The sequence below is a fragment of the Artibeus jamaicensis genome, unplaced genomic scaffold, assembly GCF_021234435.1.
Source record: "Artibeus jamaicensis isolate MK-2021 breed Jamaican fruit bat unplaced genomic scaffold, CSHL_Jam_final scaffold_1019, whole genome shotgun sequence".
Lineage (NCBI taxonomy): Eukaryota > Metazoa > Chordata > Mammalia > Chiroptera > Phyllostomidae > Artibeus > Artibeus jamaicensis.
This window is the reverse complement of record NW_026522025.1, coordinates 30,528,448-30,551,044: the sequence shown is the minus strand read 5'-3', so window position 1 is coordinate 30,551,044 and position 22,597 is coordinate 30,528,448. Positions and strand designations below refer to the sequence as shown.

At 40.5% G+C, this 22,597-nt stretch overlaps 1 protein-coding gene across 1 annotated transcript in view; it reads right to left on the bottom strand.

Moving 5' to 3' along the window:
• DNAI3 (dynein axonemal intermediate chain 3) overlaps positions 1 to 22,597 on the bottom strand; it is a 73,190-nt gene that overhangs the window by 11,869 nt on the left and 38,724 nt on the right. Inside the window, exons 13-18 of the mRNA XM_037163965.2 lie at positions 21,957 to 22,085; positions 19,229 to 19,302; positions 15,741 to 15,885; positions 14,373 to 14,460; positions 6,027 to 6,157; positions 1,428 to 1,491 (exon numbers count right to left, since the gene is read on the bottom strand). Of these exons, the coding sequence (XP_037019860.2) occupies positions 1,428 to 1,491; positions 6,027 to 6,157; positions 14,373 to 14,460; positions 15,741 to 15,885; positions 19,229 to 19,302; positions 21,957 to 22,085 (631 nt within the window). The remainder of the gene's footprint in view (positions 1 to 1,427; positions 1,492 to 6,026; positions 6,158 to 14,372; positions 14,461 to 15,740; positions 15,886 to 19,228; positions 19,303 to 21,956; positions 22,086 to 22,597) is intronic.

Below are 22,597 nucleotides of genomic sequence, written 5' to 3'. Positions count from 1 at the left end.
TGCTTGTGGTTACTCCCTGCTTTCAACTGTGGATCATACATACTTTTGTGCCATGAAAACCCCAAAGCTTTAAGCAAGTAGTCACTGTAGGAAACTCCAAGGCTTTGAGCTCTGACAGGAAGCTTTCCTTACTGGAGCATGAATCTTGACTGATTCCTACTCACCCCTGAGTGCACCCCTAATACCTCTGCTCAGCTGCCACAAGTCTGGCCCTGGGATCAGGGAACACATGGGCACTGCCAGTCCCAGCCCCAAAAGAGGGTCTTACAGGTACTTCTCCCATACTGCCCCGAGGTCTTCAAGATCATCATAAATTTAGCCTGGAAATTCACATGGACTCAGATATTCCACATAGATGAACTACCTTATTGCTGAGTTATTGAAACAGCATTGCTACCGGACAAGGGCCTGGCCCTGAGTGGGTGTGTCCAGGCCAGCTGTCGTGTGTGGGTTCTTAACTTTGGGAAAGATTTTACCGCACTAGTCCATGTGACTGTGAGGGTACATTTATCGAAGCTGGGACAGTGAAACGAGGAAGGGCTTAGCACAGAAGAAGCGACAGGAGAGCCCAGGCTGGGCTGCCTCAGCTCACTGGGAAGTCAGAGAAAAGGGGTCTTGGGGACAGTTCAGGAGGTCAGCCTGGGACGAGCTGCCCCTGTCCACTGCTCCCCTGACTGTACATCTCAGGGTCCCTTAGACTTAGGAGATGCTGTGCCTTGGGGGAAAGAAGAGAGAGAAAGGGGATGGTGCGGCTGCTCCCCTGAGGGAGAGGGTGTGCACTGGGTCCTTTGTCCTGAGGCCTTTATCTCTTGCAGGAGGGCATCTCAGGGGAGGGTTTCAGTTGAACAGTCATCTGTTCTCCAGGTGCGCCCTCAGGGTCATGGTCTCCCCTGATTGGTCAATGACAGGACAGGTGTTGTTAGTCCTTGCAATTGGTTCTGGTGTTGCCCACCTGATTCTACTGCTTTCCTGTATTTCAGCCTGGAGCAGAAGTACAACTGAGGCCTGGACATTATCTCGAGGGAGGTGACCTTGTGTATTGGGTTGTAAATTGCCAGGACGGTTTGTTCAGCTGTCTGTCTCAGGTTTCCTTTTCCACTTGGCAAAGAATTTTCCTAGCTCCTTACTATCCTGTCTCAGCATGATTCTTTTAAAATTGTGCTCGAGTTTTGGTGTGAAAACAGGTCACCTGGTGAGTTTCATTAAAATCCATACTCAGATTCAGTGGGCCTGCGGTAGGGCCCGGGACTCTGTATTTCCAACCAGCTCCCAGTGACACCCATGCTGCTTGTCCGGGGCCCTCACTCCAAGTGACAAGTGTGGCATCAAGGCCCCAGGTGCCCTCCATTCCATTAGCAAGGCCATGGTTACTCAGGACTTTGTGAAAAAGGAACAAACTTGACAGTGGCACACACATCAAAACTTACTCATCAGTCGGCCAGTTTCAGGGTCTCTTTCCGGTTTCCAGTCTGTGTAGATCACTTCACCTTCCTAAAAATATCACAGGTTCCTGGTGAGTACAGTGACCACTTCAGAGACAAGAAAACACCTCATAGTCATGTGCTAAGGCTGATTGTAGTGAACACAAAGCAACAGGTCAATTTAATCTAATGATAACGCAGTACAATGTTGAGAAAAGTCTTAACATGATTACTTGATTTTATCTTAAACCAAAAGAAAATGAGTTTGTTGAGCTTTTATCTACACACAGTGACTTGGAGAACTCCTACCAGTATGGAGATGATCTATGTATATGAGTTCCAGCTGCTGGGTTTCCAAAAGCTTTGTTGTCAATAGGAAATTGTCCCAAGGGACCGAAAGCTCTAGGCGAGGGATCTCGTCCAACTTACTCAGTGATTTATTCTCAGCATGTTACAAAACAGTACTGAATAAATAATTGTGGGATAGGAGAGAAAGAAGGAATATGGATCCATTATATGGTACATATTACCACTTACACTTGAGAACAGGCACCATAATATCCCATCCAAATAACATGGTAATAATATATATCCCAGCTCCACTTACAGCCACTTTAAGCGGAGGGGAAGGCAAAGGGACCTGGGTGAAGAAGAGGCAGAAACAGCCACACAAATGGGAAGGACAGAACCAGTCCATGGCAGAGGAGGGAGAGGTTAAGTGAAAAGCTTTAGCCCCCTCAAATTTAGTCTTGCAGATGCAAAATGCAAAACCTGAGACTCGGAGAGGTTTAGTGACTTACTCATGGTCATTCAAATGCAGTCTCCTCATTTCAACCCCCCCACCCCCACTGGATAATAAGAGAACAACATAGAGGAGGTTGTATAAAAACAGAGGTTGAGAGGACTGGGAGGAAGAGATGGATTGGGATGTGTAGGTGAGGGAGGGGAGCTGGGAAGGCATTTGATTTATGCAAAGTGAAGGAAAAGCTCACCAGGGCCAGGGCCCACTCATGCACTGATCTGCGCTTTTATTCATCCTGTTAATGCATTTAACACAGAAGGACTGCGCTCAGCACTGGAAAGTCAGTCAGAGGACAAGCACACCCTCTACTCACGGTCACAGTCAAGGGCATAGACAGGCTGTACACGGCTAGCCTGTCATTGTTAGCATTCACTGAGTATCTAGTGTTTGCCAGAATTGTGAGGAACTTTATGGCTGTGGCCCCAGCCCTCCCCAAAGTCCTGTAAGAGAGTTACTATTGTCTCCTGGGACTCATGGCTGGTACATAGAGCACTGAAATGAATCCAAGTCAAACAGGAATAGTTAGAATCAGCTCATTTAGTTAGTGTGTAACAGGGTTCAGCCAAGAGGGAGGCCCCAAATAGGGATTTGGAATGGGGTCCAGAACTCAAGGTGTCCAGGAAATATTAGAAAAATATATAGGATGTCCTCACCCCTTGCCCCCACAGGGTTGAGTTGGGAGAAGAGGCACATGGAGCAAGAACATGCAGAGCTGTTTTGTACAGCAACAGCTTGGCAGCTAACCTCTGGCACGGTCATTTAACATATCTATAACCTCTAACTGGATCCATAGATATGTTGAATAGCTGTGGCCATGCTTTGAACCAGGGGGATAGGAGTGACTTCCACCCAAGTTGCAACTGGGGGCAGCTCCCCCTGGTTACAGTGCCTGTGTGAGATCTTGGAGAAGATTGACTCCATGCCATGGGGCCACACCTGCCCAGACTCATGATGGCAGCCCAGTAAACCTGGAAGAATACAGGAATGCTGGCAGGTATAACTGATTGTAGGAGCAGTCGGACATGGGAGTGCAGAGGAAGGTTGTCTTGGGGATTTAAACCCAGACGTGGCAGCCATGCCAAGGGAGAACCATGTGGCCCTGGCAGAGTGGGGACCACGCAGCTTTGGGGTGCTCCCTTTCACCGTATGGCTTAGGAAGCAGAAGAGACTTTGCCTGGAAGAAAAGGGGTGAAAGGACTCTTGCCGGTGGGCCATAGAGGGTGCCACATGGCTTTGGATTAGCTGGAAATCATGGCGGTGACACAGCTGATGGTGCCAGGAGCCCGAATCAGGAACTTCTTCTTTTCCTGAGATACGGTACCTCAGATTAGGGCAGAGGGAGAAGGAAGGGCTGTGTGCGTCTGTGGGTGTCCTACAGGACTTCAATATTTTAATGAAGACATTAAGTCACTACTCTAAGTCTGTATAGCTTTAAATAATTATTTCCTTTCCTTTTCACAAATCTCTGGCACTGAGAGACGTCTTTCCTCTGGTGACGGGCATAGCAAACCTAGTGGGGGCGCCTTTCGGTAATAGTATATCGTAACACCCCGTGGTTCTGTTCTGTAACAAGTGTTGAGTCTTCATCAGCCATGTAGTTGGAAAGCATCACATCCTTCTCCATCCGGTTACTTAGTTCTGACAATTCCAATGTCCTCAGACTCTCTAGTGTTGTTCTCGGCCTCCTCGGTCAGGCCCTCTTTGTCTCTGGGTTGGTCCTCTCAAAGCCTCACCAGTGTGACTCCTCTGCGTTCCTGCTCAGCCCTGCACCGGCCACCCAGGACCCAGAGCAGAAGGATTAGCCGCAGCACGGGCTGGGCAAGATCCTTCCACTGGCTTGCCAGCCCCACAAGGGCAGCGAATTTTGTTTGTTGTATTCACTGCTCTGTTCCCTGGGCTAAGACCAGTGCGGGGCATGCATTAAATGCTCAGTGGTACCTGATGGATGAAGTTAATTCCAAGCAGGGCAAGGGCTAGATAAGCAGGAAAGAGTCTGGTGTATAAGAATACTGAAGGAAAAATCAGAGCAGCTGGAGTGGTTGAGGGAGACTGGTGCAGATGGGATGGAGGCACTGGAAGGGCCCGAATTGTGCAGAATCTTATAGGCCCCAGTGCGAGGTACTCAGATTTTATTCATGTTCTCTGAAGTCATCACTGAAGAGTTCAAGCAAAGGGCATTACGCTTTAATTTCTGTTGTAAGATTTTGCAGTTATTTATCTTTCTAAAGCTGTCTTCCCCTACTTTAAAAGTTTGGTGAGCACAGGGACAAAAACTATATGATTCCACTTACACGAGGTGCCTAGTGCAGGCGAATTCAGAGAGACAGGAAGTGGAACGCTGGTTGCCAGGGGCTGGGGCGGGAGGAAGGGCATCACTGTGCTGGTGGGTGCAGACTCTGTTTGATGGCGAAACAGTTCTGGGAATGAATGGTGCCCCTGGTTGCTCTGGGACAGGAACGTGTTCATTACCATCGACTTGGACACTTAAAAGTGGTTAAGATGGTAAATTTTATTATGTGTTTTTCAAAATAAACCCCCCTCCCTAAGAACTTTGGTGTGAAGCCCATGTTATAAAACATAGGTCTGTTCAGTCCTGCTCCAATTCTCACCCAGTGAAGTTCAGGTCACTTAATGTGGCAGAAAAGGCCCTTTGCTGGGCCCTGACCTAATATTCCAGGCCATAGCTTTGCTTCCTGCACCAAACTATCCCACTGTCTGCAGACAAACCCCAGCCCCTCCTAACTCCAAAATACAGTCCAGACTGTTGCATCTGCAAAGCAATGGAACTGCTGCAAAGTGTACTCTCGCCCTGACCTTTCAGGTGCCTCCACAGCCTCCAATGTCATCGGCTCAGAGAGCACCTTCCCCAGCCTCTTCTTTCCTGGCCCTTTGGTCCCTGGGCTGGCTCTGGTGTGCTGTGGATGTGTCTGCCCCTTAACTAGGCAGTGAGCACCCTGAGGACAGGGACCATGCTATCGATTCCTTTCTGATCCAGGGCCTAGCGCAGTGCCTGGCAGGCAGTACATTCGAGAGCTGGTGGAACCAACTAATCCCCTTGTAATACTGAGGTGGAAAAGCAAATTGGATTCGGTGAGGCTGAGCTACAGGTGAGACTGAGCTACGGCATTTCCCCACAGAGGCATGGCCTGAGAGAAAAACCCTTTATTTCAGGAAAATGGAGTCATGACTGACCAGGCATCTCTGCTGATGTGTGGCCGTAGGATAAAGTTCTGAGCCTCGTTTCCTCATCTGGAAAATGGGAGTAGTGATATCACTCTCACGAGATTATTAAGACTAAATGAGATGTAATTTGGAGAATACCTGGCACAGAGCCTGCTGTATAGAAAATGTCTAATAAGAGTGGGCCCACTTTGGTTATAATAGTAAATACTGAAAAATGGCAGCTGTTATGTTATTATATCCAGCTGTTATTCATCTTTTAAATTGAGTGAGTTTTTTTACTATCTTTCTTAGTAGATGGTTGTTGCCTAACAAAACAATATATTTTCTTAGTAAATCTCTAGCAGTATGGTTTCTTTTATGGTAGTGGAGCTTGATAAGATTTGCAGGCTGATCAATACATTATTAGTAAAAATCACACTTAATTCTACAGATTTTTCCGGGGACATTTTAAACACAAATCTATACGGCACTGTGGCTAAAAATGTCAAGTGCAAATAAGCATTTTAAAATGTGAAAATGATATAAATAAGTTTTCATAAAGCAAAGGTGCAATAGAGGTTATCATCATGTATTTCAGTGTAATTAAAAATATTAATTTAGAAAACATAATTCCAACTCACCTCTGTGCCCACAAAGAACTTTGTGCAGAAGTCCTCTATTGGCTTGAGAATGTTGGCCAGCCCACTTTCCAGGTTCTGGTAGGGGTTCATTTCTCCCGACTTCATGGCTTTGTTCTCAGCTAACGCTTTGTCTTTCAGAGAAGGGTACATGGAAGAAGCACATATTTATAGCAGATGATCTTTTAAAATATAGTTCATTTATATTTATACGACTGCCCCATTTTCTCCACAGTGTGGCAGGCAAAAATCCAAGCCTTTTTAGATTTCTAATTTAGCAGTAGAAGCTTACGCAGGACGCCAGTACATAAAGCTGACAGAAGCTGCATTGTTCTTTGAAGTGTTCCCTGGGAGGTACCGGGGAGACCCCACTGTTGACCTTGCGGGGGTTCTGAAATGTGTCCGGGCACACAGCTTGGAAACCACTCCTATATATTTGCATCCTTTCGAAATCCCTTACAGTAAATGTTGGACACAAAGTAGACCCCCAGGTTCTATCGCCCTTGATATTCTCAATATGATTTTCTAATGAGAAACTCATGCCATTTTTATTCAGTTGGTACAGATTAGCCTTTTATGTGGAAAAAGTTATTTAACTTCTAAAAAATAAATTAACTTAAAATGTATTCCTTGCTTGTCACAAGCACAGCGTGTAGAATATTACTTGTTTTTTGGTTAGCCTGGATCTATTGCTGACGAACATCAGGGGCCGCACCGTTTTGCAGCTATAGCTACGCCTACGAGCAGAAAAGCACAGCGGACGAGGGGGCTGAGATTCAAGTGTTACCTGTTTCCTTTTCAAAATATCTCATGTCATTTTGTTTTAAAACAAACATTTTTATGATCTCAAATTGATGAATGTGATTTATTGAAAAGGGAGAAAAGCATGAGGAAAATTATGGAACTCACCCATTATTATATCTTACAGAGGTAACTTGCTATGAAAATATTGGTATATTTTTCTCAGTTGCCTTTCTGTATGTGTGTGTGTGTGTGTGTTTAAACTGGGTATTTTAGTGTTATATCTCACGCTCCTATTCTCTTAATGATATATCTTAGACATTGCTTCAGGTCACTTACTAGTTTTTAAGAATTTTGATATTTAATTTTGGGGAAAGATGGTAGAGAAACAATGCCCCCAACACTCTCCTCACCACATCTTCTCAATATACCCCCCAAGTTACATCGCCCCAGGAAAACAAAAAACAAACACAAACCAAACAAACATACAAATAAAAACTAAAATAGGAGAAGAAAACTTCAGCTACACTAAACATATATTTTTGCATTTCAAGAAATCTTTAGCATAATTCCAGCGGAAAACGAAAAATAATGATCGTGACTTAGTAGGTGAAGTCAGCCAACACTTGCATTGTCTGGGATCAGCACGTTTCATTTTCCCCATTAGATGAGACGTTAAAAACAACACCCAAGTTAAGCCAACCACAGACCCACATCTTCAGGTAACTGGGTTACCGAGTGTCTGTCAGCATTTCAGAAATATCTAGGCACATTGGAACACACTGTTCTTCCGAAAAGATACTCATAATACATCTAGCAAGAGCAAAAGGTACTCTGTACCCATTTAAGATATAAAATTAGAGTCATTAACCTATTTATTTTAAATACATAATTATAGGATCTCACACGTGGAATCTAAAGAACAATACAAACAAGTGAACAAAACAGACTCATAGGTATACACAGAGAACAGAGACCGATGGTTGCCAGGGGCCGGCAGGAGGCACTGGGTAAAAAGGTGACGGGATTGAGAAGTACAGATTGGTAGATGCAAAATAGTCATGGAGATGGAAGTACAGTGCAGGGAATATAGTCAGTAATATTATAATGACTATGTGTGGTGCCACCTGGGTACTGGAAATATCAGGGAGAACACTTTGTAAAGTATGCGACTGTCTAACCACTGTGCAGTACACCCGAAACCAATACAAAATAATATCGAATGTAAACTGTAGCTGAAAAAAAATTTAGAATTAAATTAAATTAAAAAAAGAGTAAGCCATGTTTAAAGTAAAACAAGCTGTAAGAGGGTTAGAGACCAAACCTAATAAAGCTGGTATACAAGTTGGAAAAGAAAGTATCTACTAGTAAAGTAGGACATGTATATAATTTATAAATAAACACATGTTCATTGAGAATATGTGCTCAAAATGGTTTCCTGAGGGGGTGCAAAATGTGAAAATTTGGAGCCCTCTGATGTAACAGAGGAAGACAAAAGCATGATGCAGGGGTCACTACTAGTAATGCAAAGGAAGAGGCATGTGTGAGACACACTGTGACTGATGACTTCATGTTCTGGGAGAAGGACCGGACACGCGGCCCAGGAGAGAGTCCGGGTAACTCCAGTTCTGTTGTGCAGAAGGAGAGAAAGGAGGGGGGGGACCCTTGGCAGAGATAAAAGGGTAGACCACATCACAGTGGTGGGGGGCGGGGGGGGAGGAGAGTGTAATGATGAAAGCACACAGCTGAAGTTGGAATCTGAGGTACAATTCCATGACGAGGGCAGCAAGGTAAAAATGGAACCAGGGAAGAAGGCTGAGAAGAGAAACTAAAGGAGTATCAGAAAAATCACAAAAGCCAAGAGAAGGGGCTTAGTGGGTAGTGTTTAATGTGGTAGAGTCAAAGAGCAGGTGGTGAAAGGAAAATGTTATCATCAACGGGTTTACTCAGTCTTGACAGAAGTAACTTGGGTGTTTATTAAATTCAATGTCATCCTCACAGTTCATGGATTTTCCACCCCTGAGGAGAGTAGTGATAATAGCAGCTAACATTTATTGAAAGCTTACCACATGCCAGGCACTAAACTCTGTGCTTATGAACCATTGCATTCAATTCTCACAATAACTCGTGGTGGTTAAACATTAATCCGCCTTCAGGAACCAGTCAGCTGAAGCTCAGAGGGGTTAAGAAACTTGGCCAAGATGTCACACCTGGTGGCTAACATGCGTTGTGAGATGATGTGCTGTTGTTAGAGTTGTGCATGTATCAACTCATTTTATCTTCACAGTACTCTATGAGGTACTTATCTCTATTATTTACCCTGCCCTGCTTCCTCCTATTTCCTTTGGTCTCTGGGCAAACAGGTTAAAAAAAAAAAGTAAGGCACACAGTGGTAAAGTAATTTAACCTGGTCAAACAATAAATTGTGGTTTTGGGATTTAAACCGAAACCATGGACTCCAGACTCCACACCCTTAACCATTATGCCACATTGCTTAGAAGAATATAACACAGGCTCCAAAAGTAATCTCAAATGAGGAATTCCAAAACCATTTACAGCAAAGTTTTCTTCTTTGGAATAAATGCTGAACTTCTTAAAGCTACTTAGAAGGGCACTATTACGACCTAACATGGCAGGCAAAGGGTGAGTGGCCACTAGATGGCGACAGAGTACCAGACGCTGACACCAAGGTGAGGGAGGCCTTCTGAACAGCCTGGATTTGTGATTGAGAGTTGATGAACCACTACCAGGTCAATAAGCAAAATGTGGTGAAGAAGCATTGAGTGTTTTTTAGTCAACAGGCCCAAGTCAGGCTAGAGGAGGTGGACAGCTGTCAGTGTGTGTGTGAAGGAGACCCAGAAGACCATAGTTAGATTTCAAGTAAGTCCCAAAAGCTGGCCATCTGCACAAGAGGTAGGACGTGGCCACAGTAACAGCCTAAGATCAGAGGCAAGTCAGCCAGGTCCACGGCATTACCAAGTGAAATGTCATTCTGTCCGGACCTGTGGAATTGTCTGTAACGTGGATGTCAGGACACACCTAAGGGGACACAGCCAATTAGAGTTTCAGCTGAGAATCTAAAAACATGTCCATTCTCTTTATGAACTGAATTAGCCAAATATGCCTTTCTCTAAGAAACCCCCAAAATGACTGTCTGGAAAGAGAACATTCATTCGATGAGGAATATTCCCGTCTGATACCATTTGGGACATGCTTCAAGGTTCTTCAGTTGGAACAGGCACTTCCTTAAGTGGAGGTAGATGTGTGCTGGTCACGTAGTTCAGTGTCTGTCCCAACAGCATGCAAACCCATGGCAGGAGGGACTTGCCTTTTTCACAGCTGTATTCTCAGAGCCTGGCACTCTGTAGAATTTTAATGAATGTTTTGAATAATAAACACATATATAAATAAGGAGATAACAATGTAAACATTATTCTTTTAAACACGAAAGGATCACAACATTTCTATCTTAAGTTTCTGGTCACATTTAGTATTATGTGTCTATTCCACAGTGTTAGCAGTCCCTATACCAAAATAAAATGTAATGTTCTTTAAAGCGCACACCAGGCCTCTGTCTTTGGAAATGGCACCCTATTTAGGCAGACTTCAGGAAGACAGTGCCTAGGACCTAGTAATACTGGTAAAGAAATGCAGGATCAACAGAAATTACACTCACATTAAGGACATTGAAGTTTAGATACATTTGGTTTCAAAAACTCATATCTCATAATGATTTTTTAAAAGCACACTTTAGAGAAATTTCTGCTGTGACCAAAATGGAGCAATTAGTGCCGGACTTACACTCTCTCATGTAAAACAACCAAAAACAGACAAAATACATAAAACTATCATTTTTTAAAAACTGGACATTAGATCACAAAGGACCTTAATCCCTGAGAGATGGTAGAAAAAAAGATGGTAGTTTCAAACCTAATCATATGAATAAAAAATTACATTAAATCTAAGTGTTCTAAATGTTCCAATGAAAAAACAGAGATTACCAAATTGGATTTTTTAAAAAGCTAGACCTACAAGAAATGCATGTCAAATATAAGGCACAAATAGGTAAAAAGTCAAATGATACAAAGGGTATACTGTGCTAATGTTAACAAAAAAACAAAAAACAAAACTGAATGGCTATCATAATATTAGACAAAGTAGATTTCTGGGTAAAGGATATAACAAATTTATCACAAGGATATAATAATCCTAAACATTTATCTATCTAATAATGCAACACTCAACACCATTAGTCATTAGGTAAATGCAAATGAGATATCAATAGTCATCTTTTAGAATGATTAAATTTAAAGGACTAGCCATACTAACTGTCGGTGAGGATGTGGTCAGACTGGAACCCTCATACACCGCTGGCTGGCGTGTGAAATGGTACAACCACTTTGGAAAACACTTTGGCAGTTTCTGAAAAAGTTAAACATACACTTGCCCATAATCTAATTGTTCCATTCCTAAGTATTTACCCAAGGCAATTGAAAGCATATGTCCAAACAAAGACCTGGATATGAATGTTGATGGAAACTCTATTTCTAATAGCCTTAAGCTGAAAACAATCGAAATGTCCATCAAGAGGTGAATGGGTAAATATCTAGGGTATATTTATACAATGAAATACTATTTTGGAATAAAAAAGAATAAAGTATCCATACACACAACAATATGGATGACTCCCAAACTAATTAAGCTGATTGAAAGAAGCCAGACCAAAAAGGAGTATATATTGTACAATTAACATAAATTTGCAGGAAATGTAAACTGACACACAGCAACAGAAAACAGACCAGTGGTGGACTGAGGGCAGAGGTGGGGGAGGTGCTGGAGGGATTACTGGGGGGGGATTCCTATAGAAGTTAATTTGGGGAGTGATGAGTATGTTTGTTACCTTGGTCATAGGGATGGTTTCACAGGTTTTTACTATGTCAAAACATATTAAATTGAATGCTCACACATGTGCATTTCATTGTATGTCAACTACATTCCAATAAAAATGAGTAAGGAAAAAAACACCCTTTAAAACATACAATGATATCCTCACTATAAACTGTGTAAAAGCAATAAACATGCTCCTAACCAACTCTTCTAATGAGGTTAAAAACTAAGACTGGGGCATTTAATGCTTTTTATAAGTTACATTAACCTCTCTTGGTCTTGGTTTCCTGAACTGTGAAAAGGGAACGAAAATTCCCAGCTTGCAGGACTTTTGTGATCATTAGCATCTGTTTTACTCACTGTGGTACCCCCAGGGCCTAGTACTTTATAAATACCTGCTAAGTGAATGAAAGCATGTGCAGTATTAGCACAGTGCCTGGCCCTCGGCAGGAACTCAATAAATGGTAACCAATAATTGAATACAGAGAGGAGGGGATGGGGGAGGAGTCTCACCTACAGTCCCCCTGGAATGAATAAATCCAAAATAAATTTTAAAATATGCACTATTTTTAACACTGCTTTGAATAATGATTCCAGTTTTCCCCCACAGATTTTAAATGTTTCTGTAATTATATGTGTTATTTTTTTCTTCTTTTATGGCCTCTGGCTAATGTGTGTTGTTCGGGAAGGTCATTCATACTCCACGATTAGAAACAATTTTCCTTTAGTATTTTATATTTTAGTTTTTACATTTATATCTTTAAACCATCTAAGTTTTCTATTTTAACAGAGTCTGAGTTGGGAATCAAAGTTCATTTTCTTGAGGGCTTTATTCTTATTTAATCCAGCCTTTCCAACAGACCCAAATCATTTAGTATCAGAACAGTATTATTACTGATGCAGTATCAGCAGCAATTGCTGAGGACAGCTTCATCCTGCAGGCCCCTCTCCTGTGTGCTGTCTTTGCCAGGTGGCTACTTCTCTTCTGGACCTGCGTCCTTCCTTGGTGGTGTCCTGCTGTCTGTGGCTCTTCTTCCCATGTCCTGGCTTTTCTACGCCCCCTGGATCCACCTGGGCCTCTCTCTCTCCATTCTCTTTGTAGGACCCCCCCCATCCGCGTGATGCGTCTGCTGCGGCGCTGCTAGTTGCTCCTCTCCGCATCCTGCTGCGGGGACCTTCTCCTGGGGCCTCGGTCTCCAACTCCGGCCTGATGGCTGCGGGGCGGCCGGGCAGCCGCATTCTTTCTGCGCTGGGCTGCAGGGGGGCCAGCGCCGTCTCCTTGCATAGGTGGGCTTAGAAGCCACAGAGTTTGAAGGAAGGGTCGTGATTTTGAAATTCCAATCTTCGTCTGGAAGGATGAATTTTGGACCACCTCCCACTATTCTTAGCCTTTTGTAGGAACCGGGAAACTTGGGAAGTGTCTGAGGGAATCTCTCTGCTCCAGCACGAGAGGTTTGGGGCAGTATGGTCCCTTTCATCTGTAAGCACATTCTTCTGTCACCTTTCTAAAGCAAAACTCTGGTTGTAATCCTCTGGTTTTCTGCTTTCTAATATAGTCTTCAAGTTTATGTTAAAAAGCACGTAAGTCTTGGAGTTTTCTATTGTATTGACTGTGGACTAATCTCTCTCCAAGCCTACAAGTCTTTGGGGTCGTGTAAGCAGTTCTGCAGGGCCACAGAGAGCAGATGTTCCCTGGGAACCTCTAAAGATAGTCTTTGTTCTGTGTGTGTGTGTGTGTGTGTGTTTAATCCTCACGGAAGGACATCCTTACTGATTTTAGAAAGAAGGAAAGGGAGGGAGAAAGAGGGGGAGAGAAACCCTGGTTGCCTTTTATACATGCCACCAATCCCAAGACTCAGGCCTGAGCCCTGACGGAGAATGGAACCTGAGACCCTTTGGTTTGCAGGTCGACACTCAACCAAATGAGCCACACCAGCCAGGGTAGGAAGCTTTTGTGTTTGTTTTTAGTTTTGTTTATTTTTAGCATGAGGTCTTGGCTTATAGGAAACACATGCCTTCAAAGTAAATTTTACCCAAGGTGCATATTAGATGTCCCCTCATTTAACAGAAGGTTGAAAAATTTATGCGTGGGAAAAAAAGAAAAATTTATAAATAGAAATCATTTTGATCAGGCAACTATTTGAAAAATACTTTCGTTGCTAGTGATTCTTGTGCATTTTCACTATGCATTTTTCTCAAGGATAGTCAAGCCCACTTTTTAGTAGCTTTTACAGTGCACCCTTCAATTGCTACAACAAAGGTGTATGGTTGAAATGGATTTAAAAGTTTATTATTATTCTTCATCAGTTTTGTCATGGTGCTGTAAACATGTTAATTTTTCTGTGATATTCAGATTGAGAATGGTAATTTTGTTTCTTAGTACTTCATAAGTTATTTTGCTAGACTTGAGAAATGTCCCATTCTACAGAATTACACTTAAGTGGGCTTCATTAATTTTGTTTATGTAGTAAGCTTTCTCAAATACACAAATGAGCTCAATAAATGTGAAATCAAAGTGAATATTTTCAAATCTTTTTGTGTGTAAATGCGGTTCTAATGTGTCGGTTTCGGCTGTGATGGCCATTATAGAGTTCTGCACCGCAGAGTTTGACTTTTTGTGCTCTTTTTACCAATTAGACTATCCCAGCAAGTAACTTCAGACATCAAAAGCTATTAATCCTCAGACTCTCAAATGCTTTTTCAGTGACCCCAGGCAGTTACCTTGTGTTTTGTAGAGGAGGCGCTCTTCACCCAGGCTTATTTTGGTCGGGCAGTGGTCTAAACTTGTTTCCCCTTTAGATAGTTTCAGCTTTGGGGAGAACACACGAGAAAGGTGATTTGCACATAGCCTTAAGTTATTCTTGCTTTCCCCTTCTGCCCCCAGGTTGCTGCTTCCCGCCTCCCCCTCTTTCCTCCTTCCCCGCCCTCCCTCAGGTCCTGGTTGTCCTTCCCTGGGGAAACCACCGTTTCACGCTGCTGAAGGGGGCTTATGTGGGGGCTTATTTCCTAATCCCAAAGTCTTATGTGTTATATAATTTCTGAACATGCTTTGTATTCTATTTCCTAGTATGTTCTTATTGGTTTTAATATAAAACAATGGCTCATTCTTCTGTTCCCTAAATCTTTCAGTTAAAGGAAATTCCAGAAAGATGTTCCGGAACCTTTCATCTCCCAGCACTGCCCAGTCCTGTGGGGGGACGCATGTGCCCTTGAGTTCCAGAGTGGCCCTGGGTCTGCACCACAGTGGAAAATGGTCCCACTTCCCACTTTCCCCTCTTGGCTCCCTGACAACTTTTCTCAATCAGGATGTTTGTCCATATGGTATACATTTATTCTCAGGTGAGTTTCTGCTTGCTCCTTTCTTTTAAAACTATTTACAGCTCTCGAAATCCTAGCCCAGAAAATTTTTATCCTCTCTTTCTAATTTCTAATCTCAGTTACTTCTCTTCTATTGGGAAAAAATATAAAATAATGTAATTCTAGTGATACTTGTAAGTCAAATTTTCAAAAAGTATTAAGTTTGGAGTTAGATGTTTCAAAGGCAGATAGCCATTGACGTCAGCAGTTCATTTGTACTTTGCACACATCACACTACAGCCTTATGTTCCTTAAATTAAAATTGTTTTTCTTGGAGCCCTGCCATTCAAGATAAGTACAAATAATTTCTTGTTCAATTACTTTTCATTTTTATTTGATCATAGGTATTACAATACTCTTTCCCTACTACCGATGTGCAAACTATCCAGAATTTGCGCTACACTAGAGGTAAAAGTAGATTTTCAGGGTTAACCTGGGAGTGTACCCACTGGCAAGCAACTGATATGCAATTGATTAATTATTATGCAAACCATTTGTAAGTTGTGGCTTGCTTATACATGAACAAACATTAATTTCAAGTCACGATGATTGTGGTTTTTGGCTTGATGAAGGCAGGCATGATAATAACTGAATCAATGGGTTTACTGGGTGCATGAATACATGAATTATAAAGGCCTGTGTGAGTCCGAGCTGCTCTACTTTTAGGGTGTATGTGTGTATGCCTGTGCACATAAATGATATAGAATATAGAATAAACCCTATGTCACCTACCTTAGCGAGGGGTTTCCAGGAGAGATCCAGATGCAAAAAAGTAGATGGTACATCAGAGGGAATTTCAATAGTTTCTTCTTTCTTTTTGTCTGTTGGTTGAGGGGTTACGGTTTTCAGTGGTCTGATATCCCAAAAACATACTGTGCTTTAAAAAAAAGTTTACATTTTAAAAAATAAACACAAATAAGAGGTGTAACCTCAGGATTACGATTGTTGCTGCTACACATTAGCAATGTGGTCATGATCATATTTAATACCTCTGAAAGCAGGATTTTTATTAAATGTATTTTTAATATTTTATCAAATTATGCAGTTCATAGAGTTACTTAATAATTTTGCTGGTCTCGAGACTAATATTATTGAATATGAGAATTGAGTTGGGAGAGTGACACAATCTTGTTTTTAACATAACAGCTTTTTTTGAAATATATCTCATATTCCTCCAAATTTACCCATTTAAAATGCACAGTTGAGTGGTTTTTTAATATATTCACAGAGTTGTACAACCATTACCACAATCAATTTTAGAAGATTTTTAAAAAGATTTTATTTATTTATTTTTAGAGAGAGGGGAAGGGAAGGACAAAGGGAGAGAAACATTAATGTGTGGTTGCCTCTCATGTGTCTCCTACTGGGGACCTGGCCTGCAACCCAGGCTTGTGCCCTGACTGGGAATCGAACCAGCAGCCCTTTGGTTTTCAGGCCAGCACTCAATCCACTTACTGAGTCATATCAGTCAGGGCAATTTTAGATTGTTATCACCTCCAAAAGAAACCCTGCACAGGCTAGCAGTCACTCCCTATTCATATATACATAGTGAAAACACCACGTATACAGATGGAGTTGGATTTAATATGCTTTTTACATAGTTAATGTCCAATAAGTGTTATTTCTCTTCTTGTTTCTCCTTCCTCACAGGTGGATTATAAAAATCAGATGATATAATGTATGTGAAAATTCTTTATGAAGTTCCACACATATATAATTTTTTTTAGTGCAATAAACTTGGTAAAAATTTATAATGAAACTTGTACAGTGCTGTAGTATAAAGGGTATTTATATTAATTATGTAAAAATATATGATAAGCCCTGGCTGGTGTAGCTCAGTGGATTGAGTGTGGGCTGTGAACCAAAGGATCACCAGTTCAATTCCCAGTCAGGGCACATGCCTAGACTGTGGGCCAGGTCCCCAGTGCAGGGCACATGAAAGGCAATCACACATCAATATTTCTCTCCTTCTCTAAAAATGAATAAATAAATCTTAAAAAAAAACCCCAAAACATATGATAAAAACCACAAAAAAGTGTGCCATATTAGCGCCATAATTTCTATTACTGATGTTATGAGTAATCTGGTTTAATAGACTTAAGATATTATTATGATTGATATCTATATGCATTTAGATAAATGGATGGTAACTAAAGAGAAACAAAACTTGTATTCATTTATGTAAATTAATTAATATTAATACTTTATTCATCTTAATAATGAATAGTTAGATTAAAATTAATTGAATTAATTTTGATAAAATTATTAAATTTTAAATGAAGAAATTATTAAAATTAAAATTATTAAAAATAAAAATTATTTAAAATAGTAATAAATTTTGTGTTGTAAAAACCATAAATTTGGGGGGAGTACCACAAATGATGAAATAATATTTCTTTTAAAATATAACTATAGTTGATTTAAAACTGTTTCAAAATTAAATAGGTCTTCTTGAATCTCATTTATGCCATTACTTTACATTATTTGTGAAATGGTTATGTTAAATATGTAAAATTTCAGTTGAACTTCTGTATAAATTAGTCACACATTCTTAATTACTGGAACATTACTTTATCTTATTCTAGTATATTATAAGACTTTAGCATGGAAGTATGAAGGTTAGGACTAATTTGTTTTCCAGATAATGAAAAGTTAGCTTTTCTAAATGCATAAATGTTTTTTATTGTAACAACTTTTCAAGGAACTATTCTTAGGATATTTCTAAATTCAAGGGACATCATTATAAATAATAATCAAGGATCTGTATGTTCAATACAGAACATGTAATATTTTTAGTCTGCTAATTTTTTCTAAATGTTTTCCAAGGCTTCTGAAGAACAGTATAGTCTGTCTTTGTGGTTTACAATCAACGTTATACTGTAAGCATTTCTCCATGAAATAATAATATAATAAGAATTGATGTGCAATATTCCACGTGGCCCTATAGATGCCATGCGTTGCTTTTGCCTGGGGAATAATCACCCTCTCTTCACCTATTTTTTGGCAAAAGCCTTCTAATTGTTTGGAGGAAACTGCTTCTTTCCTATTGGATGCAGTCAAATTGAAACCTTGAAACCGTCCTTCCAAGTGCTCTGCCATTCCTGCCCTGGCCAAAGGGGTGAGTTCACAATGTAAGGGAAGTCAGCCAGATTCTCCAGTGACACAGGGGCGGGACTAGGTCATTCATTAAGAAGGGACTGACCGTTTACTCCTGATACCCAAATCCCTGGGGCTCTTTCTGAGACCTGAGTTAGCTCTTCCTTTTATCCAGTAACATCATTACTTACTAGCTATGATATAGGATATAAGTACATATATAACTCGCTGTATATAGTGAACTTTACCTTCTGAGTCTTATTTCCTTTATAAGTATTTTTCAGGGTCGTTGCAAGTATAAAAAAGTTAACCCATTAAAGCACCTAGTAGAGTTTTGGCATACACGTCCAATTAATGTATTTCCAGTAAATTTATTCTGTCCCCTTAAGTTAGCCATTGTCAGTTTCTATTGCCTGCAGTCACAGAACCTTACCCAGTGCATGCCCACAGGGTTAATCTTTTCTCCTCCACCCCTCGTCCAAGCTGATGTTACTGAAGACTTTGCCTGCCACTCCACACACTTCTGAAGAGCCTATGGCTTGAGGTGTCATTATTTCTATTGGGATCAAAGCTATTTGGAATGGTAAAATTGTATCAGCATTTGGATGCTAGGCAATACTATTATTTTTTATATTTCCTATTTCATTATGATTTTGAATTATATAAATTGGGAGATGTAATTTTTAAAATAAACATTCCTCAACATAGTTACCAAATTATTTATAAAAACACTTTTTATAAATATGCAATAAAAATCTAAAACTCTTTATAAAAGCTTTTCAAGTGAAATGTTATACTCTTCATAATTGTGAGACAAAATTGAATGTAAACAATGCAAACTGCAAACCTACAAGAGAATTTGAAGAAGCAGAATACCTGTGGATAATGCTATATAACAGTATCAATCATGAAATCTAGTTAATTCTTTTTACAACATAGGTTGTATTCATAAATATATTTTTAACAAGCAACAATCTATAACATTCTTTTATTTAGTTATACAAGGTTTAATGACCACAATAAAGATTATTTAAGGAGCAGAGGAAGACAATGATCTTTGAAACATCTAAGAAAAGAATATGTTGTATGAAAACATATTTGGTGATGTTTAAGATAAGACATACCAATCTGCTGAACAGGTAACAAGTTGACAGCATATTCCACTTCGATTCTCAAAGACGGAACCCATTCTGTTAATCTATTTTTTTTTAAAAAAGCAAGAATTAAGTTCTGTGAACTAGGACAGTAATGACTTTCTTCTCATAGTTGTTTTTAAGGGTTTTGTTTTATTCTTATTCAAGAGAGAGGGTAAGGGGGAGAGAGAGAGAGAACCATCAATGCGAGAGAGAAACACCAATCAGTGGTCCGCCTACATGTGCCCCAACCAGGGATCAGCCCACAACCTGGGCACCTGCCCCAGCTGGGAATCGACCAGCAACCTTTCGGTTCTGGGATGATGCTCCAACTGACTGAACCATGCTGGCTAGGGCTTCTCACAGCTTTTTACATTTTTAATTTTTCTTTTTTTGTTTTAATTTTTATTAAAAGGGCATAACAGTATCAGAGAAACTTGGGAAATATAAGGTTTTAAAATCAAATACAATTCTGCCATATATCTTCCAGTTTTTTTTTCAAAGATGCCTTTTTATGTAGTTTTAATTAGTATGCATATAAATTTCAATGCTAAGATTGTAATTTGAAAAGCTTACCTGTGTATTCATGAATCATTCTAATGGGTTTATAATCTATAGATGATGTTTCATAATTTCATTACCCATTATTATTAAAATGTAGGCTCTTTCTCTTTTTTACTATTGTTTGTGGAGCCAGAACAGGAGCTTTTATGAGACTGTGGAACAGGTAGAGTCAGTGAGGCTTGTTGTGAGATCAGACACCAGCATCATGCAGTGGATGTCAAGGTACCTGCATGTTTTGAGACATCAGTGGCACAGCTCTGCTAGCGCTCACAGAATTCCAAGGAGGATTGGTGGTCCTTGGGGGCCTGGAAGGTCCAAAATCCCAACAAGCTAGCTCTCAAATGAGGTGACAGGTTCTGGGACAACCTGTGAAGCTGCCACTCTCAAACCAGAGGGAACATGACTTCTCCTATTAGGGCCAATGAGCAGAACAGCAGAGACAGGGGTTACGGCAGCAAATCAACGGTAAAGTTGGGGGTTGGACAAAGACCACAGGGGCTGGCAAGGCCTGTTGGCATCCCAGGGGCTTGGATCTTGTAAACCTGGCTGACACCACTGTGGCTTGATTTGCTTCAGGCTCAGCAATCTCCACTTGCATCCAATAAACAATCTAGAGACCACGTTGCCTCCTCTTCTAATGAGCTTCCCTAGTGTAGAAAGCGTGATACTCCAGAGACGTGCTTGCATTGGAGTTTTATGTTTAGATTATTTAAAAAATATATTGTACAGGTTTGGAAAATAGGTTTTAAAATAAAATACAATTCTACCTTGTATTTTTTCCAATCTTCTTTTATGGATATCCTTCAACATGATCTGTCAGGGTGTCCATATAATTTTGTATTTTGAGACAGGAATTGCATCATTTCTTTGTATGAATTCCCAAAATATAAATTACTGGTCAAAAGTTTGAACATTTGGATGCCTTAAGAAGCACATTGATTAATTATATTCTAAAAGTTTTATGTTGGAAACAACAATGTTAGAATTTATTGGTTGCACCATCTCGTATCTTATACAGGATATTATTTAAAGTTTTTAATAAAAAATGTAAATGGTCCCGATTATTGTTGCTCTATTATTCATTTATTTGGTGTTAGAAAGGCTAAATGATTTTCATGTTTATATACTAATTGTTTTCCAGTCAGTATATGTCTTTTCCTTATTTACTGGAAATTTTGTATTTACCATATTCGGAACAAATATTTTTCTTCATTTTGTTATTTGCTCTTTATTGTTTCATTGAGAAATGTACATGTATACTTTGAATTTCTTTCTACATAAATTAGTTTAGGAAACTATCTCCATACCATAAATATGATATCTTAAATCTGATGTGCTGTAATTTTCCTGTAATTTGTTACTTTTATTTAAATTTATAATCACCTGAATTAATGTGTGTATGGTGTGAGTTAAGATGGAGTTCCTCCCTTGGGTTGTAAATTCCGTTACTATATGGTAAACTTTTATTTTTAACAGAAACTATATCTGGGCTATTTGCTTTGCATACCCCATCAGATATCCTTTTATATTTTCACTTGTTAGTTCTTCAAAATACATAGTAGACCTTTAGCACCATTGGGTGAAACATCTGGGGATCTTACCAGTTTCGAAGTTCACAAAAATGACTTTATGAGTCAAGAACAGAACCACAGAGCCAAACCACAGCATGGGCGCTGGGCAGTCAGCTGGGCTCACTCACTGCACAGCTAGTTCTTGCCCCCCCAGAGTCAGGGTGCGCTCAGTTCAACACTGCTGGGCAAAATGACATCTTCCTATGGCACAGATCTTCAGAACTGCCTGCTCCAAACAGTTGACATTACAAATTTTAAATCTGCCAAGGCTAAGGGTGTAAAATATTTACACTCTACTTATACATATCAAACCCTCATCTTCTCCACTATTGCATTGTATCAGTGTTGACACCAACTGCATTTTTAGTGCCTTTTAAACCATGGTGGTTGAAACATTGACCCTCCTCTCGTCTCCAAGTCAGATGTGAGTCTGGTAAAAGTGACACCACTGACTGGTGCCTAGTTCCTGGCTGTTTCACAATTTAAATGTACATGGATTATTGACTTGAAACCTTCTCTTTGAACAAAATCTTCCAAATGTTTTCAATCCAGCGGAAGAAAACTGTGAAGCCATTGAGACTCACCTCGAATGTGTCAGGCAGCCAGTGTATATCAGTAATTACTTTCTTATGTCCGTTTTCTATTGAGGAGACAGCGCAGTGTCTGATATACATTGCTTCTTTATTCATGTCTGGTTCGAGGAGAAACATGGGCTGGAAAATTGGTAAAAGAAAGTCATGTGCTACCATCAGAGAGCTGATGAATAGAATAAACTCATACTTGTCTCATCGTACCATTGAAAATGAATAACTTGGAGAAATACCAGTTCAAAGAAAAACAGAAATTAGTGTGTCTATGTATCATATATTTTAGGTAATAAGATTATGTACTTTTCCCCTTCAAAATCACTGCCTAGGGAATGAGTGAGATCCCGTCTTCAAAGGAGTATTTCCTTCTGTGCACAGACGACTGCGGCCCTGTGTTTCCTGGTGAGAGACCAGTTGACATTTAGGTTGAAGTGCTGGGGTGGAGCCGCGCGAATGGTGGGTAAGTAACGAGCTGGGAGCCAGGGAGCTTTCCCCGACCCTCCTGGCAGAATCCACAGGTTGGCAAAATCCTAGTATATTATTACCACCTTCATTTTATACAGGAGAAAATCAATGTTTGTTGAGGTGAGGGCAATGTCCAAGCCTCCAGGACTCTGGCCCAGAGCCTGGGTACATGG